The sequence below is a fragment of the Mus musculus genome, chromosome 4, assembly GCF_000001635.26.
Source record: "Mus musculus strain C57BL/6J chromosome 4, GRCm38.p6 C57BL/6J".
NCBI lineage: Eukaryota > Metazoa > Chordata > Mammalia > Rodentia > Muridae > Mus > Mus musculus.
The window spans coordinates 133,657,105-133,676,261 of NC_000070.6; the positions used below are offsets into that span (position 1 = coordinate 133,657,105).

At 49.8% G+C, this 19,157-nt stretch overlaps 1 protein-coding gene across 5 annotated transcripts; it reads right to left on the minus strand.

The window, feature by feature from the left end:
• Positions 1-2,254: 2,254 nt before the first annotated feature.
• On the minus strand, positions 2,255-16,891 carry Pigv (phosphatidylinositol glycan anchor biosynthesis, class V). 5 transcript variants are annotated; one of them, XM_030253468.1, is made up of 5 exons: positions 15,215-16,891; positions 12,634-12,756; positions 11,522-11,853; positions 7,554-8,675; positions 2,255-5,687 (listed from the first exon to the last, which is right to left on the minus strand). In XM_030253468.1, the coding sequence occupies exons 4-5, from the start codon at positions 8,463-8,465 to the stop codon at positions 5,406-5,408; spliced, it is 1,194 nt and encodes a 397-aa protein (XP_030109328.1). In that variant the 5' UTR covers positions 8,466-8,675; positions 11,522-11,853; positions 12,634-12,756; positions 15,215-16,891; the 3' UTR covers positions 2,255-5,405. The 5 variants fall into 5 exon arrangements, with proteins under 5 accessions (XP_030109328.1, NP_001343395.1, NP_001139427.1 ...); NM_001356466.1 differs by lacking the exon at positions 11,522-11,853 and having other exon boundaries at positions 4,321-5,687; positions 15,660-16,062; NM_001145955.1 differs by lacking the exon at positions 11,522-11,853 and having other exon boundaries at positions 4,321-5,687; positions 7,554-7,829; positions 15,215-15,543.
• Positions 16,892-19,157: the final 2,266 nt, after the last annotated feature.

The following is a 19,157-nucleotide window of genomic DNA, read 5'->3' on the forward strand; positions in this document are numbered from 1 at the left end:
AAGCTCCACCCCACAGTTACCTGGCAACAGCAGGTGCCTGACTCACTGTAACAGGGGCTGCTCTGCTCTCTCTAGCTCTTGCCTTCTTGCTCCTACTCTGTCGGCTCGCCCCCTTCCCTCCTCCCTTCCTCCTCGTGCTCATGGGGCTGGCCTCTACTCTTCTCTCTCAGTCTCTCTTTCTCTGTCTCTACCACCCTCTCAGCTTCCCTTGCCATGCCCTGAATAATCTCTATTCTATACTATGTGTGGCTGGTCCCTCAGGGGGCAGGGATGACTCAGCATGGGCCAGCTGAGGCACCCCCTCCCCTCTTACCTGACTACACCTCTGCAAAACATGTTCCTCCTTTCTTTATCTTTTTTTTATAAAACACAACACTCAGTACTGATCAATTTCTTTTTTTTCAAGTGTTTCTTTTCTTTCTTTCTTTCTTTCTTTTTTTTTTTTTTTTTTTTTTTTTTGAGACAGTCTCACTATGTAAGCCTGGCTATCCAGGTACTTGCTAGATAGACCGGGCTGGCATAGACTTAACAGAAATATGCCTGCCTCTATCTTCCAAGTTCTGAGACTAAAAACCTACCCCATTCAACGATCTCTGATGTGTACGGTGGTGTACATGCATGTATGATCTCAACCTGGAGGATGGACAGTTCTGGGCCAGTCTGGGGGATGTAGAGTTCAAGGTCAATAAGAACTATTATGAGATGTCTCAAAATATCCAGAAGTAACATTTACCTTCCCATAAGGGATGGCTGAGTTTATGGATAAGAACTCCGTAGGCACGGGGACAGATGAGAGAAGTCAGGCTGAGTTCAGTGAGCTCACACAGCTTTAGTGTACAGTGGGTTGGCTCTGGAGCCAGATCTTAGAGTAATTCCTTGGCTCCCTTCAAGCTGAGCGCTCTTCCCTGATTCTCTTCCCATCTGCTGTAGTCACTCTCTGGCTGGGGATGTAGCTCACCAGTACAGCACAGCGCCTACCTAGCTGGCCTGACAGGTTTGCCCCCAGTGCTGCCAATGCTAACTAGGGCATGGGGGGAGATAATATACTCACTCGCTGCTTTCAACTCTTTGAAGATGTGTTTATTCTTATGTATATATGTATCTGAGTGAGTGTATGCCATGTGTGTTCAGGAGCCCAAGGAAGCTAAAAAGAATGTCAGAGTCCCTGGGGTTGGAGTTACCAGAGGTCTTAAGCTGCCCAACAAGGGTGCTTGGAACCACATAGACCACTGGAAGAGCAGTAAACACTTTTTGTTGTTTATAAAAAGATAAAGAGGGAATTGGTGGAAGTGTGGTTAAGGTATGGGGGAAGGGGGTACCTCAGCTGGCCCATGCTGAGGCATCCCTTCCCCCTGAGGGAACAGCCACACAGTATAGTAGAGAATAGTTTATTCAGAGCCTGGGGAGGGGAGTTAAGGGGGTAGTAGAGGGGGCTGGAGAGATGGCTCAGCGGTTAAGAACACTGACTGCTCTTCCAGAGGTCCTGAGTTCAATTCCCAGCAACCACATGGTGGCTCACAACCATTTGTAATAGGATCCTACGTCCTCTTCTGGTGTGTCTGAAGACAGCGACAGTGTATTCACATACATAAAATAAATAAGATCTTTGAGGGGGAAAAAAAGAGAGAGGGTAGGAGAGACAGAGAAAGGCAGGGAGAGAGGGGGAGGGGTGGGGGGAGGGATGTGGGGGGAGGGGCTAGAGAACAGAGGGAGCAAGAAGGCAGGAGCAAGAGACAGTGGGGGGCCAGGCGGTGAGCAGCCCCTTTTATAGTGAGTCAGGCACACCTGGCTGTTGCCAGGTCACTGTGGGGTGGAGCCTAGACAGAATGCTAACACTTTTAACCACTGAGCTATTTCTCTAGGCCATGGAGTTTAAGAGTGTTTGTGTTCCTATGTGCAATGTGCTCAGGAGTGCAGGTTGTCAAGGTTTCCTGGTGTTGTCTCTGCTGGAGCTACAGTGATAGGGTCTTGTACTTGGGTCCCCTACAAAAACAGGACTTGGGGCTCTTAACCACCGAGACATCTTTCCAGTTCTTTTTGTTTTGTTTTGTTTTGAGACATGGCCTCACTACGTAGCCCTGGATGTCCTGGAAATCACTCTGTAGACCAGGATAGCCTCCAATTCACAGAGATCCCCCCTACCTCTGCCTCCCGAGTCCTAGGATTGAAGGTGTGCACCACAGTAGGCTTAGATTTCACAATCTTCCTGCTCCATCTCACAAGGGCAGGGACTGCACGTGTGCACCACACCATCTTCAAATTAAAACTTTAATTCATCCTCGTTATAAAAAAAATTTAAGTAGAAAGATAGCAAAACATGTCCTTTATGCCTCAGAATTTGCTACTTCTGGGCCAGCACTCAGAGGGCTCAGTGGGGGAAGGGACTTGTCCTCAGGCCTGACATGCCCAGTTTTAAGGACAGCATAATAAAGAACTAAGACTCAACAAGAGGGCAATGCTGACTTCCACGTGGGCTATAGGATGTTCATGTTCACACACACTCACACACACACACACACACACACTAAAATGTTGCTTTTTAAAGAATTTACCACTTCCCTAATGAATGCTCCGGTGCACTGGCCAGCAACACTTGAGGACAGGAGGCGTGGCTAGGCCTGCCTTAGTCCAAAACAGGCATTAATAAACAACTGGTGAAAAGAATCCTTTTAAAAACTTAAGCCTCCACACTTTACATTTTTAGACCCAGACTTCCGCTGCCCCACCCCAGTGGGACTACTAGAGACCCGCCAAAGCTTCCCCTTTTCCCACCTCCATTAAAGAACAAAAAGACATCCACTTCTGGGTCCTCAGAGTGTCTGGTTTGTATTTTAGCAGGGTCTTGGAAGGAAATGACTTTTCTCTGAAACCGTGGCCGCCCCACCCAGCTGTGGCATTCTTAGACCTCGGGGAAACAGGAAGCTCCGGCCTTGGGCCCTTCACGGTCCTCCTTCAGACTATTAAAGACTGTTAATAGGCCGGTAAAGGGACAGCTGCTGGTCATAAAGTCAGCCCGCTCCTTACAAGCTGAGCCGTGAGCCTCCCAGGCCAGAAGCCCGGCCTTCTCCAGGTGTGCTTACCTAGCCGGGGTGCCCAGGTGTAGGGTTTCTTCAGTGATGGCTCTAGGGACAAAACAGGGGAGACTGAAGCTGCTCTGTAGGGGGTGAGTCACCTCTCCCAGGAGAGGAACAATCACTTCTGGTTACCCTCCAAACGGAGGCAAAGTGGAGCAGAGAGGGAGACCAAAGGATCCCGGCTCCTCCCACGCACTTTTTTTTTTTTGGAGGGGGAGGGGGAGTCCTAGGATTTGCAGCTGCTGGGGAAGAGGCTGCAGTCTGCCAGCTGGAGGGACACACTAGGGGAGAGGTGTTGTCTTTTGCCAAGAAGGGCACTTGGTGTCTTGGCAGAAGGCAGAGGGCTGCCCCAATCTGTGTGTACATTTTCAGTAGCATTTGACTCTGGACCAAATGCTTGGCTGTGCTAGTGCTGTGGTGCTGGGTGGGAATGCTCGTTGGCCAGGCTGGCTGGAGGCTCCCACAGAGGGTGCTGGGCCTGGGCCAGGAGCTTCCCTTCAGCTGGCAAGTTGAGCTTTCTGTCACGGTCGGAGGGAGTGTGTCCAAATTCCAACTCCGAGCTTTCCAGAAGCCACTGCTGACTGCCATCTGTTTTGAAGAATGCTGCTTATTGGAATTTTTGGCCCAATGGGGAGTAAGGATGGTGACACCGAGCCAAAGTTACCTGGCTCAAGAATGCACAAACGCTGCGCAGCAGGGACACTGTCTTTCATTTATACAGGGTCTTATTCTGTAGCTGCCCTCAAGCTCACCTCAAGCCTCAGCATCCTGGAGTCATCCTTCCTCAGGGGCAGGGTTACTCTTAGTAACCACAGGGAGCCAGGAAGCAGGGCAGATGCTACAGTAGACAACCTTGGACTGACTTAGCTACAAGGTTCCCCCATCAAGGCTGTGGGGTAGGTGCCTCTGACTCATGCAAGTGTGATCTTTGAGAATGGAAAACCAGTCACCCTGGGTTACCCTTTTCCACCAGGTGTCATTACTCTCCACGACAGCTTCTATTCCGAGTTGTTCCCAGAGGTGGGGGGGAGGCTGTTTCCAATTGATCAAAGGAGGACTTTCCCATTAGACCACTTGTGAGCCTCCATTTATCTTTTGTTTAAGGTAGCCTCAAGATTTAAGGCCTAAATCACACCCCAGGGAAGAAGTCTCCTCCTTAATTTCAGAGAAGGCAAAAGCTCTGAAGGTGGCTTTAGATCATACAGCTGGAAAGTGAGGAATGGGAGCCAAGATTCAGACCCTGTGCTCTGATCCAAGTGGTGTTTATTACTGAAATTAGGGCCTCGTGTGCTTTACTACGGAGTTCTAGCCTCAACCCTCTATAATTTATAGAAACTAGTTCGGCAGAGGTAGGAGGATCTCTGAGTTCAAAACCAGCCAGATCTACATAGCAAGCAAGTTCTAGGACAGTCAGAGTTACACAGAGGGACCTTGTCTTAGCTCCCCTGACTACCCCTCCTCCAGAAAAAGGTAATTCATTGCAAAAGGAGTATTTAGATTTTCACAGTCTGTAGGATAGACACAGACACACACACACCAGTATCATAAAGAAAACTTCAGGGAGCTGGAGAGATGGCTCAGTGGTTAAGAGCACTGGCTGCTCTTCCAGAGGTCCTGAGTTCAATTCCCAGCAGCCACATGGTGGCTCACAACCATCTGCAATGGGATCTGATGCCCTCTTCTGGTGTGTCTGAAGACAGCTAGTGTACTCATATATAATATAATACATCTTTAAAAAAAAAAAAAAAGAAAACAACCACCTTCAGAAACCTCTCACTTAGAGCAGGCTGTCTGTCCCCTCTTCCTTCTGTCACTACACTGCACTGACTCCACCATCCTGAGTGGGGCAGGCTGTTGGCCTGTGCTTTGATCAAACATTTAAATTTATCCACCAGGCCAGGCAGGGGTGGCTCACACTCAGTGGTGGGCCTAGTACTCAAGAGGCAGAGGCAGATGAATCTCTGAGTTCAAGGCCAGCCTGGTCTACATAAACTTGGTCTACAGAGTGAGTTCCAGGACAACCAGGGCAATGTAGAGAAACCAACCTTCTCTCAAAAAACAAGAAGACAGACTTACACGTGGATCAGTAGTAGGTTTAAGATTGCCTAGTACTTGTGGACTAGGGAGATCTGAGACCCCTGCACTGAGCACTGAAGTTACTCCCCTACACCTGCCCCGCCCAGGATGAGAAGGGGCGCCTGTGCTCCCATTTTCCCTTCTTAGCTGGCCCCCAGAGAGACCCAGAGATCCTACTGCACAGTGCTCTCCGGAGTGTGCGGGCTGTCCCAGCCAGGGTGTCGTCTTAGAGCTTTCATTCCTTGACACTCCAGGTCAAGTCCAAGGCAGGAAGTTGCAATGGAGAATTAGTCCCAGAAGCCAGTAGGTCAGGAAGTAGACCAGAACGCATCTTGTGACTGGAGAGCATCTCTTCCAATCGTAGAAGAGTTTCATGAGACAGTTTCTGGGGGCCTTCTGTCCTGGTGGGGACTTCTCCTGAGGAAGCTTCCCAGGCTCTGTGTCCACACACCTCAGCAGCGGTTCTTGATCCTGAAGCAGGTGAGCTGGAAACCAGTACATGATAGGAGTGGAAGAGGCCAAAAACCGCGTGAGAACCTAGAAAAGCCATGTTGGTTGGAGCATCAGTGATGTGGCTGGGTCAATCATGGCCTGACAACGAACAACATCCCACTGGGAAAGCAAGTTCAGCAAAAGCTGCAGATCTGCCTAATACCGAGAATGTTATTAATCTGCCGATGCCAGACAAACCTCGTGTTCCCAACAACCAGTCTCAGTGGAATTACCACACTAACGGGCCAACCAATACTAAAAGGTCTCTCTGAGGTCTAATTTTACCCACAGTCTCTACATTTTAGTCTGCTTTGGAAGTAGGAACCTGGAGGCTCCTTATCAGAAGGGCTGAGAGCAGGGAGAAGCAGCAGGACTCGGTTCCTCTTAGTTCAACCTTTCCCATCTCACAAGAGTTTGGAGCCAAGTCTCCAAGCATTCTCTCTCACCTGCTTGCACAGTCTGAGCCTGCCTGGCACTCACTTCAAAGCTGATCCCGTCGGTCGCAGATACAGATTACGATTCTTTTATCTCCCTAACTACATGGCTCAAAGAACAGCACAAATAGACAGAACCGGTCAGTGTAAGAACAAGACTTCCTTGGAGACAGCCAAGAACTTCAAAACTGGACATAAAATCAAACCTCTGATCCTGTACTGTCACCACCACCCCCAAACCCTGGACAAGATATCTACTGCCTGTGCTCAAGACACCATAAAAGGCCAATATGGGCAGTCAGTGTACCAGGGAGAGCTCCCCAAGAGAACTGAGAGCTTATTTCTCCACCCAAGGTGAAATGAGCCAATTTAAGCCAGATCAGATTATACTAAAGGCAGGTTTATTGGGCAGCTGCACTCAGGTGAGTCCACTGGCCCCAAGGACCAAGGCCAGGAAAGCTGCCATGGGAAAAGAGGGGCTGGGGAGGGAGTGAGGAAGAGAGAAAGGGTGTGTGCAGAGAAATGTGGAGGAAGAGAGGACAGACAGACAGACAGACACACCATAAGGTCTGGATTTGTATATAGGGAGGAGCCTCTGGGGAAGGCAAGGTATGCCAGGTAAGGACTGAGGGATGCTGGGAGAACCAGGACGCCTGGTCTGCTTTGGCTTGTAACTTTGCATCTCAGTCCCTTGTCCCTGGTGAAAAGCAAACAAGAGCCGCTTTCATCCCTCCATTTCCCCTGACTAAGGCCTCTTTCTGGTAGCCTTCAGACCTTTGCCTTTGTCATGCCCACTCCTTCCCCAGTTTTTGTTGTGGAGACAGAATTTTATGTAGTGTAGTGACCTCAAACTATGTGTACGAGGATGGTATTGAACCCATCTTTTTTTTTTTTTTTTTGGTTTTTCGAGACAGGGTTTCTCTGTGCAGCCCTGGCTGTCCTGGAACTCACTTTGTAGACCAGGCTGTCCTGGAACTCAGAAATCCACCTGCCTCTGCCTCCCAAGTGCTGGGATTAAAGGCGTGCGACACCACGCCCGGCTGAACCCATCTTTTGAGGCAAGTTTTTCACTGAACCTGGACATATTGCTAAATTGGCTGCCCAGCACATCAGTGGTCTTCTACCATACCTGGCTTTGTATGTGGGTGTTAAGTTGAGAATGCAAAGTCTGTTTGTGCTATAAGCACTTCATTAATTTAGCCATCCCTCCACTCCTGCAAGCGTCCTATATGGGAAGTTGGTTTGTTTTTCACTCTCTAAAACCCATTTTAAGCCAGGCGGTGAGATGGTTTCACTATGTGCACCACCACTGTGTGCCCAGCATGGGATTACAGTTGTACCTGATCACATCTGTCTGCTCTAACAGCTGTTGACTAAATGAAGCATGGGTCATTGAGTGAGAAAGGTACCTGTCCTCCCTGACCTTCAGGATCTCCCTGTACCCACACCAGCCACCCCAGGCAGAAGCCCACCTCACCTGGACATGCATGCACAGACCTCCAAAGACCAGCAGTGCTGCAGCGTGGACCAGGTACACAAACACCTTCGGACTCAGGAAGCCACGGTGGGGCTTCTCCGGGTTCTCCCTGTCCTTGGTTCTTTGCAGCCCAAGTGTAAGGCAGAGCCAAGGGTGGGTGGTCACATATGTCCAGGTTGCCCACACAACCAGTACTGTCACTGGTGTAGCTAGTAGGAAATTGGGCACCTGTTTGAGCTCATAGTATCGCAGAAGACCAACATTCCAGTAGACATCCTGAATATAGTTGTATATTAGAGGAAGGTCCCAGGAGCACCATGGGGGTGCATTTTCTCCTGCAAGCCGGTAGCCTTTGTCGGCAGCTAGCTGCAGCAAGGGCTCAGGGATGGAGGGGGCTGAGCCTGGTGAGCAGAACTGGATGTAGGCACGATACTGAAAGAGGGCGAAGGGAAGGCTGACTATGAGCACTGACAAGCACACAGAGGCCATCAGCTTCACGAGGGGCTTCCAGGGGCTCAGCACCGCCAGAGAGGAACAAAAGCCTCTGCACTGGGAGTGCAGGAGGAAGCCAAGGCTCACCAGCCCATTGGAGCGCACCCCAGCAGCAAGAGCAAAGAGCAGCCCACTAGCCCAGCCACGGCCCCTCTCCAGCTGCCCCATGGCGCTGAACGTCAGGAAGGCAAACAAAGCCTCTGAGTAGCCGGCTGCCAGGAAAACGTTGGCAGGACTGATGCAGAAGAGCAACGCTGCACACAAGGCCTGCCGAGGACAGTGCAGAACCAGACAACCCAAGTCATGGAGTGCCACTGCAGCCAGCACGGAGAACAGCAAGTTGAGAAGTGCTACTGAGACCAGCAGGCAACTGCGCTGGCTCAAGAGGCCCTGCAAGGGTCTCAGCAGCTCAGTCCCCATCAGCAGGGCCAAGGGAAAGCCAGGGAAGAAGGCAAAGTTGTGCTCATAAAGGTAGCCGTGCTCAGCGATAAACAGGAAGTGTTCAGCATCCCATCGAGACAGACCACCCAGAAGACCTTCCACAAGCTGATCCGCAGAGCCCGAGGGGGCGAGGCGGGGAGGGCAAAAGGCATCTGCGTGGTGATCTGGGATGATGAGGTTGAAGAGTGCCTGTGGGGTGAAGAACCAGGGTGTTGGTGAGTGACTGCAAGGAAAGAATTACTACTTAATAAAATACAAAGGAAGAACAGACTTGTTGGCCTGTGTGTGTGTGTGTGTGTGTGTGTGTGTGTGTGTATGTATGTGTGTATGTGTGTGTATGTATGTGTGTATGTGTGTATGTGTGTGTGTGTGTGTATGTGTGTGTATGTGTGTAGGAAGGAGTGCCAATGCTAACTAATTAACTCTCAGTTTGACATCAGTGCAGAAGTCAACCAGGAGATGCCTGAGTCTACATTAGAAGCCAGATTAGGATTCATATCAATTGGCTATGGAAGCAAGACCAGTACTCTCAGGAGTGAGACTGATGGAGCCTGCCTGGGGAGGAAGTAAAGGCAGAGAAGAGCTCTGAGGACAGAGCCCATCATGGATGAGGATGGAGTTCTTCTGGAAAGGAAGTAAGGACCCAGCGTGGAGAGAAAGCAGGAAGCCAGGCATGCTGGCATAAGCCTTGACTCTCTGAACTCAGGAGCCAGAGGCAGGCAAGTATCTATCTGTGAGTTCCAGGCACACAAGCAGGAAGAGGGAGTGAGGAGTGGGGGGGTGGAAGCCCAGAGGAAACCAGTGTCTTAGAACCAAGCGAAAGCCATGCTAGAACAACTGTTGAACGCTGCTGACAGGCCCAGTAAGAGGAAGTGAGGCTGACCACAGGCTTCAACAACATCTTTAAAGGTAACCGGCAACTAAGAGTGATTTCAGCAGAACGGGGGTAAGTGAAGCTGCCCAGGTAACAGAAAAGGGGAGACCGTGCATGTGATGATTTTGAGTTTTGCTGTGAGGAGAAATGTGGTAGTAGGTCCACTGATATAGTAAAAAGGACAGTCTCATGTATGGGGGAGTGACCTTGCCCCTGCATGCCCATTGCTGGCTATGGGTGTGTGTGTCACCAAGCCTGGTTGGGGTGGGAGGTCGTTTGAGATAAATCTTTGCACATCACTGGAATACACCAGTGAAAAGAAACCACTGAGCAAGGAGAAGGCAGGGAAGAACACTGGGCAGGGAAGCCGAGAGAGGGCGCATCCCGTTTCAGTAGTAAACCACGGGGACATGGAGGTAGGGGGAAGGACATGGCAATTTGATTTTCCTGAGATTTTAACTAGGAATGTGAATCACACTGCAGAGCACTGGGCAGGTGGTTATGGATTTGAAGCAGCTCCCCAAGCCTGGAGAGAGCCTGGCAGTTAAGAGGCCTTGCCCTGCTGCTCTTACAGAGGACCTGGGCTTGGTTCCTAGCACCCACAGGGCAGCTCACAACTGTCTGGAACTCTAGTTCCAAAGAATTTGCTGCCCTCCTTTGGCACTGTATGCATGTGGTATGCAACATGCACACAAGCAAAAATACTCATACATATAATAAACCTTTTTAAGAAATCATGGAGCCGGGCAGTGGTGGTGCACGCCTTTAATCCCAGCACTTGGGAGGTAGAGGCAGGCAGATTTCTGAGTTCGAGGCCAGCCTGGTCTACAAAGTGAGTTCCAGGACAGGCAGGGCTACAGAGAAACCCTGTCTTGAAAAACAAACAAACAAACAAAAAAAAAAAAAAGAAAGAAATCATGGAAAGATGAAACCACAGAACATAAGTGCTGGCTTAAAGCCGGGCTGTGTACTAGAACTACCCAGGAGTTTACACAACGCTGACAGGTCTTTATTTCTCTTAGTTATTTAAAATCAGGTTGGACAGAGCCTGGGCATTTGATTTAAAAAGAGCTAAGTTTTTATTCGCTTTGTGTGTGGGTGTGTGCCATGCATGTCACACAGCAGGACAGCCTGTGGGGTGGGTTTTCTCCCTCTACTACAGACCACAGAGACCCAACTCATGTGGCTATCTATCTACTGAGCCATCTTCCCAGTACTGCATTTTAGAATTTTAAATGGATAATACATTTTTATATATTTATTTTTTTGTGCTAGAAAATAAAATCCAGAGCCTCGTACCTTAAGCTACGTCTCCTTCCAGCACTGCAGTCTGTAAAAAGTCCCCCAGGTAACTGATGTGCAAAAACCTGAGAGGACAGGAGGGGAGTGTGCTACGGGAACTCATCAGGACTTCCGGGTGCTGCTAAGGACTCGCTTGACCTTGTATATTTTCTCTACAAGAGGCTAGTTAATATACTTGCATTTTTAAATGGGAGCTGTAGGCATGGAGGAGGCAGGTCACTGTATTTACCAAGACTAGACTTTTGTCTCATGAGTAAACCAGGGGTAGCAGGACAAGAGAGCTGTATATATGCATAGGAGCACACTCAGCTCTGCGATGGAGAAAGCTGAAGGCTGAAGGAACATGGCAGGTTCCACAGATTACAGCCAGAGGGAGTGAAAAAAATCCCATCTGCGGGGATAGGAGTGAGCGTCAGAGACAGGAGAGTGGTCAGAGAAACAGGCGCAGGAAACAGATTCCCTGGCAGGAGCTGGCTACAGAGCTGCGCTTTGGGAGCAGTGAAGACACGCCTGCCTTGCAAGGAGGCAAGACGATGATGTGAGGGATCAGACACAGAACATATCATCTTCTTACTGTTGAAACTGCAGACATCAACAGACGCAGTGCCAGAAAGGGTGCCAGTGAACAGGGAGTTAAAACCTTCAGAGAGTAACTGTCACTGATAGAGATGCCAGCGACAACGGAGGGGAGCTAGGGCTATAATCTGATAACACTAGCATTACAGCTGGAAGGCTAAGGAGAGAGAATGAAATCAATTTATTGTTATATGTCTTTCTGCCTCATTAGGTTGTCAGCTACTTGAGGGAAAACATGACCTTTCGTTCACAATTTAGCACAGTTTGGGGAATAAGTACTTACTATAATTTTGGTGGCTGAACTTCAGGGGTTTGGGGAAATAGAGTGTTTCCACGCTCACAGTGCCTGAGAGCCCAGCTGCCCTGGCTGCCCTTCCCAGCTGCTGACTTGCTCCTCTGCTCCTGCCAGGAGCTCAGCTGGTGCTGGCTCAGCCATCACTGAGTCAGGCTCCCCAGCCCAGCGACAAGAGCACAGCTCACTTAAAGGTTCTTTCTCTTCTTGTCAGTTTCCTCATCAGGCCACTCCAGTGAAAAGAAATGGGATGGGGTGACAATCACAGGTAACAGTACAGGCCACCAAGATGAAGACTCTTTAATGCCCAAAGTCAGCAGAACCTGAAGTGAGCATAGAGCAGGGGAGGAAAGGCTCAGAGCGAGAAGCTCAGAGCGGGTTAGCAGTGGGGCGGAGGGGGACAGAAAAGGTTTCTACAAAGGAAGGAGTCCCAGGTACGAGTGACATAGACACACATCATTATGTCAACTCAGCAACTCTAGGGTGGTGACCTCTGTTCACAGTCATATACTTGGGACTTCAAGTACAGAGCAGTACACTAGGCACCAAATAATTCACATATGTGCAACTTTCATTAAAGTATGTATCAAGGCAGCCTGGGGGAGGGGTTGGTAAAAGGGCAAAAAGACTGAGAACTGAATGCTGGAGACAGCAAGGAGAGGGACTCAGGACTGTGGATATTCATAGATGGTCTCAGAACTTGAAAGTGGCTCCTCTCTCCCACTCAAGTAGCACAGAACTTGAACTCCAAGAAAAAAAGAGCCCTGTGTGACACTGTGAACGGTCACACACACCTTAAAAGTATCTCGGTTGGCAAGACCATCAGATAGCTAAGGCTGTTAGGAAAATCTCTACTTTGGGCAGGGAGCTAGGGGTCTTTAGCTTTGGACAAATCATTTAACCTGCTGCTTCACGTGTAAGACACATGATCGATACACAGTTTAAGGCTCTTGCCCACTTCTCAGGTTCCAGGTCTCAGCCTGTATGTGATCACCCACATGCTGAAGCACACCAGGAAGTAGGGAGATGAGGACCACTTATTCTCCATTGCTAGCTCAGTCACATGGCAAGTGCATGCTCAGGGGAAAGGATCAGAGACTGACCTGTAGCACTAGAGTCAGGATGCGGCAGTTTACTGCGAATCTCAGCACCTCTTTCTGGGATGGGTCCAGGAGTCCCATCCTCTCTCTCACCACCAGGACTGAGCTTCCTCCGGCTTCTAAATTCTAACACCCAAGGGAGAAAAGGTCACACACAGGCCAAAAGCAAATCAATAACATTTTCTCCAGGGGAATCACCCACTTCAACATGGCCATGGCAAACAGAGCCACCTGGCTTCCCGGTGGGAAGACTATCCTGAAGGCAGCTGGACCACTGGGTGTCACTCTTGAAGCACTCTAGGCCAGTCAGTAAGTAACACACAGATAAGCACAAGCTGGAAAGCTAAGCTCACAGAACTTTTAAAAGCCCGTTGAAATGCTTTTATGTAGGACTCAAAGACCCGGGTTCAAAGCCCAATTTTGTCACTTGCAAGTTCTCCCTTAGTCCCTCTGAGAGTCAGTCCTGTGTGTGTAAACCAGGACACTATTCTCTACCCCTCCGATCTCACCAACTCGTCATCATGGTAAAATGGACTGAACTAAAAGGTACCGCACAAGTCAATGCCGTGGCTGCTATTATTTACCTGTGCCATTTTCCCTTTTGCCCAGAATAATAAGCGAATTCCCAAACCAGAGTCCCCAAAGTGGGGCACAGAACCATCCTAGAAGCCCGTAATTACTACACATGCCAGCTTCACTCTCTGATGTGTGTTCAGCTGGTCTGTTAAATTAAGTGGAGAAGGAAAAGAAAACCACTGCTCAGCAGGACTCCGGCCAGCTCCCACTGCTAAAACAAACTCGGGGAAGACAGAGTCTACCACTCGGGACGGGGTAAACAGCCATTTCCCATCTCCGCGGGAGTGGCGGCAAACTCATACAAAAACCCAGTGCCATTCTGAGGCACAGAATGCACATCAAGGCATTTCTTTAAAAACACAATTTAATAGCAGTCACAGCTCTTACTGTGTTTAAGCAAGGAGAGGAAGAGCCCCGTCTTTCTTCTCTCACGTGGCTAACACCCTCTAAACTTTTAGGCTACACTTGCTTTCTGGAATTTTCTGATCCCACCAGACAGCCCTATATTCTCACTGCCTCATGCTCTGCCATCTTTATCTTCCTATCTGTTCCTTATGAGGACGGGGGCTTTGTCTCCTAACTCTATTATATCCCAGGACCCAGCATGTAAACAGACATCTGTTCTCCCAAGTGCACGAAGTAGCAAGGACAGGATAGAGAATCGTCAAGTTTTCTGACGCTAGAACTAAGATCACTGGTCCAAGCATTTCTCCCATCGTGTTTCTGGTTAGAAAGCAAGATGGCCCAGCGGGCAAAGGCACTTGCCACTACAGTGACCCATAGGCTGAAGATGAGAAGACACTCCCACAAAGTTGTTCTCTGTCCTCACTTAGGTGTGCCAAGGCGCACCTGTAGCTCCACACATATATACATAAACATATGCACATAAAATAGAATTAAAAAAAAAAAAAGCAAATGACAAAGTCACAGAAAGCATGGGAGAAAAGAAAAAATTCTCCGCCAAGGGAACAAGACTGGTTAATAGCGGTAGTACCCCATCCTCGGCACGAGGGGGCGCCTGCTGCTTACTTCATCACCAGGAGACCGGGAGAAAAGGAGGCCCCCTCACCTCCCAACTCCATGTCGGTTTATTTAGGACAATTCAGTTTAAAGTTAAGCCGCAGGAAACAGCATTTTCTGACTACCCACGATATCTCCAACACTGGATTCACTAAACCCAAATAAATGACAGAAACATGGACACCCAACTCAAACTCAATCAATCTCTCCCTCCCTCCCTCTCTTTTCCCTGGCCTCCAATCCGCACGCACAAAGGAGGCAGAGAGAGGAAAAGTACTGAATCCACCTCTGCATCTTGATTCTCAGTCCTTCCCTCTTTCAAACTCTGGCATCAGTGGCCACAGGAGATGCAACCCACACTCAAGTTAAACAAAGTAAAATCAAGACAGTCAATTATCTCTCTAGCTATTTTGCCAACACCCCTTTGAAAGAAGCCCCTTGCCAAATCAGACTCTTAACTGGCCGGATGCTTAGAACCAACCAGTTTCATTTTTCTTTAATTTACCCGTGAAATAGGCTCCAGAGATCTCATTAGACACCAGTAAGACTGTGTAATTACCATCGCCATTTTATGGATGTGAAAACTGAGGCTCACTGGAGCCAAGTGACACGCCCACCACTTAAAGCTCCTCACGCACTGCTTTCTAAAACCTATGTCCACAGTCAGGAGAGCTTTTTGCCATAAACAAAGGGTATGCATTCCTTGTCCAGCCAGGACATCCAAGGCTTAGCCCAGAACTTTCTCCAACTGTAGCACATGTTGTTGCTGGAAGCTTATGGTGATGGGCCCTAACTGGGAAAGATCTGTTGAACTGGAGTCCTGGATTTTCTGCGGAAGGCTAATACTCTCAAATGGGTGCTGCGTTATGACCCAGAGGCAACGTGGAGCGAGCCGCCTCCTTCTGCTAAGCCCTGCCATACTGGGAGCCCGTTCCAGCCTGCTCTTTTCGGACACAGTTCCTACCCAGGACGGGACAGTGACCCTCACCCCAAGGGAGCCACGGCCCAGGGCTTCGTCCCGGGGGAATCGCGGGGCCGGGCCAGGCAACGGGGCCGGAAGCAGACGAGGGCCGGAGGCTGCAAAGGAAGAGGCGGCGCCGGAGGCTGCTATGGCGGAGGGGCGGGGCTCCTCGCTTCTCTACAGCCTCCGCCTAATTTCTCTCGGCCTGCGTTTGACAGCTTCCCTCCCCGGAGGACTCCAGAGTTGCAGAGCTGGCGCCGGATCCTCCGCGCCCGCGCGTCCAGACCACCCCCGCGGAGCTCCAACTTCAGCGCCTCCATCCGGGTCCCGTCCGTGCCGCGCCTGCGCGCCGGCTCGGCCGACGGCGGCCCCGCCCCGCTCCTGCCCGGACTCGGAGCGCCCCGCCCCCCTCCTCGGCGGCCATGTTGACCCCAGCTAGGGCGGGGGCCGAGGCGGCGGCGGTGAGTCGCACCTTCCCGGCGTGGTGACACCTGAGGAGTAGGCCTCTTGACTCGCCAGCAGTTTGTGCGCGGGCGCTGCGCTCCCGGGTCGGGGCTCTCACCCCAGTCCCCTGCCGTGAGCAGCCTCTGACTTCCCGGTGTGAGCCGAGGCTGGACCCGGGCGCTGCCCCAGAGCCACGCGTTCTCTCGGTGTTCCGCCACCCCAGCTCAGCACAGGACCTGGCACACGATAGACAATATGAATAGGCAAAAGAAAGCCTTCTTGGGGTTTTTGTGGCAAGCAGCGGTACCCTGCAACTGGATGAGAAGAAAGTAGGGGAATTCCCCCTGCCTTTCCCCTCCTGGCAATGAAGGACCTCTGCCCTGCGACAGTCCTCTGTCCCACCTCAGATGACTGTATGGGACGAGGAAGGAAACCTCAGAGAACACCCCCGAGGATTCTCCCTCAAGCAGTTTCTGTCGCAGGAACTGGCGCCAAAAAAAAGAAAAAGAAAAAAAAAAAAAAAAAAAAAAAGGAAGCTAATTGAACAAAACCGCCTGTTGGGGAGGAGCGGCCAGTTGGTACCCCTGTAACTAACGGAAACTGTTAGAACAACTTTGCACCCGCCTTAGAGGAAACAGATAGTAAATCCTTCTCCGTTGGTAGATTTCTCGTTTCTCAGGATTCCAAAGCCTTGTGTGGTTTCAGTTATCTGTCCTCTCAAACGTAGCTTGGGTCTAGGTTAACCTCTGGCCACAGCCCTGGCTGAGGGAGGGGTTTATCTTCTGCAACAGCCACAAATGTGGGTGGGAACAAAGAGATGGGTCTCTATCTCTCCAAGCAAAAAAAAAAAACAAAAAAAACAAAAAAAACTAGCCTTCATCAGTTCGGTGGGGGCCAGAAGCTGTGTCTGTCTATCATCTCAGGCCCTGGGATGTCAACTGCCCCTTGGATGTTTGCGTGTAAGGTGGATAATGTATAATTTAATGACTGGTAAAGAGAAAACAGGAGTTTCCAAAGTCATTTTTCCTCCCCCCCCCGCCCCCCGAAAGCATTTGTTGCCAGTCCTGTGAGTGAAATGTCAGTGCCTCTCTAGGCACACTTGTGACTAGGGCCCGAGGTTGTGACTTGACTTTCTTACAGTCTTCGCAGCACCCTGACCTTAAAGAAACCATCCTTGCTTCGTGAATTCACAGGGGAAAATGGCATGCAAGCTCGAGGTTCTGTCTGTCCAATAAAGAATCCCTGCAGAATCTGCTTGTAAAAAAGGCAGGGGTCCTTTTGTGAGAAGTGAGAGTGTTTGTTGAAACACCCTTCCTTAGGAGGTAGAACTTTGACTAGATCTTCAGTCGCACTTGGCTGCAATCTCTCCTTCCTTCCCTTCCCTTCCCAGCCGCCCAACCCCCTTCTCTTCTGCTGTTTCCCGTTTCATTTTCTGGCTTCTTCTCCTACAGAAGAAAAAAAAAAAAAAAAAAAAGGAAACTGAATCTTGTGCTCTCAAAGCCCTGACACTCTGGCTTTTTGGACTGGAAGGTGGCAGGATGGGATGGGAGGGGTGTGTAGGGCTCCAAGGCTGTGAGAGGTGAGAGAGACAGTGCTAAGCAGTTTGCCTTTAGAGTCTACAGTTAAAAAACGGAGCCTGCTGAGCCACCAGGAAGGCAAGGAAGACAGCCAGCCATGTCCCCGGGCTCCTGAAAGTACATCTTCCACCTGGCATTAGGAAGGAAATACCCTACACCATCAGGCGAGGTTCACCAACAGAACCCTAAGCTGATTTGTGCAAGCAATGCGCGTTCTAGAAACCTAACATTCAAGACGATGACACCATTTTTGTCCTTGAAATTTGCCTGCCTCTGCATTTGCTGATCTTCTTGCCCGAAACATTATCACAGCAGGCTACCCTTTGGCTTCAGGGACAAACTCTATCCACCCACCGGCATCCACCACCCTGGTCTGTCTGTGCCTTGCATGTTGTCACCATCTGCTTCATCCTGCCCATGACATTTGTTTTCCTCTTTTGGAAAATTAGCCCCTGTATATAATGGAAGACCAGGGCAATCTTTCACCTAAGTGTTAGAGCACTTGCCAGTCTGGACAGGGAGTATGAGACAGACCATTTGTCCTAGACTGCTGTATAAATTAGTTTCACTTGATTTTTAACTTGATGCCATATTTTACAGACAAGGGAATTAAGGCTCGCTAAAGAGAAGTGCCTTGCCTAAGGTCACAAATGTCTTGAAGTCAGGTCCCAGCTTTCCAAGTTGGCTCAATTAATATATTATTAAGAAGAGTAGCTGGGCAGTGGTGGTGCACACCTTTAATCTCAGTACTTGTGAGGCATAGGCAGGCGAATTTCTGAGTTCGAGGCCAGCTTGGTCTACAAAGTGAGATCCAGGACAGCGAGGGCTATACAGAGAAACCCTGTCTTGAAAAACCAAAACCAACCCAAATCAAAACCAAAACCAAAACAACAAAAAAAGAAGAGTCTTACTGTGTACCTTAAACTGGCCTGGAACTCAGAGATCTGCCTGCCTCTGCCTACTGGGTGCTGGGATTGAAGACTTGAGCCACCACTGCCTGGCCACCCTCGGGTTCCTTACCATCTACAGTGAGCGGGTTTAGTCTAAGGCTCGTGATGAACAGAAGCTATGCCTTTCCAGAACTTGACACTTCTCTTCACTCATCATAAAAAAATCATCTGATAGTTTCCAAGGGTGGTGTTTATATGTAGCCATCCTGACATCAGGATGACACCAATTAGGGTCTCAGACCTTTACCCAAAGGATCCATGTGTGACCTCTGCCATGTCACTTGAAGATGTTCACCCACTGCAGAGTACTAAGAATCTTCCCTGTCTCCAGGTGCAGGTACCAAACATGGATGCTTCAAAATCTATGCTCCTGTTACTGAAACCCTCCCTTTAGGGTTTGCCTTTGAACAGTTAGGAAACTTGACTTCACTGAGACATGGTGGGAAGGCCTTAGCCCCTTGGGGGTGGCAGTGGCTGCCAAGCAAAGGAGCCAATGAGCTTCAGAGTATTGTTTAGGCAGGGCTTGGCTGCTGTCCAGCTCTGAAAGAAGGTTAAGGTCATTTGGGGGTGGGGGTGGGAGGGAGGAGCCTGGGAAAAGAACTACTAGCCACACCCCGGGTTCTCTACTGGCCGGGTTCTATTTACTTCTCAAAAGCCAATTACTCACAGCTCGCTGGTCAGCAGTCCTCTCTCCCAGTGGCTCCCGTCAGAAACTGGAGACTGGGCTAGGCGGCCCCCAGAATTGCCAGAGAGCAGATGAAAGGAGCCCAGGAAACAGAACTCCTAGGTAATGCTCCACACACAGCCCAGAAATGCACTTTCTAGACTGGGAAGTGGGAGCTTGAGAGCTCCATAACAAAAATAGCTACTGCAATTACTAAGTAAGATACGAAAAGCCCCTTCCTCGCCCCCTTTAAAATGAGAAAGCATCTTGGTTGTCAAAGATTTCTTCTTCACTAAGTACTCATTTCCCATGCTTGCCCCTGACGACTCTGTTAA

Bases quoted from the DNA above. Each gene is read 5' to 3' on its own strand.
- Pigv (NM_001356466.1), bottom strand. From the start codon at position 12,711: ATGGGACTCCTGGACCCATCCCAGAAAGAGGTGCTGAGATTCGCAGTA. The intron at 8,676-12,633 runs GTCAGTCTCTGA...TTCACCCCACAG, and splicing joins TCCTGACTCTAGTGCTACAG to GCACTCTTCAACCTCATCAT. The intron at 5,688-7,553 runs GTGAGGTGGGCT...TGGCTTTTCTAG, and splicing joins GTCTGTGCATGCATGTCCAG to GTTCTCACGCGGTTTTTGGC.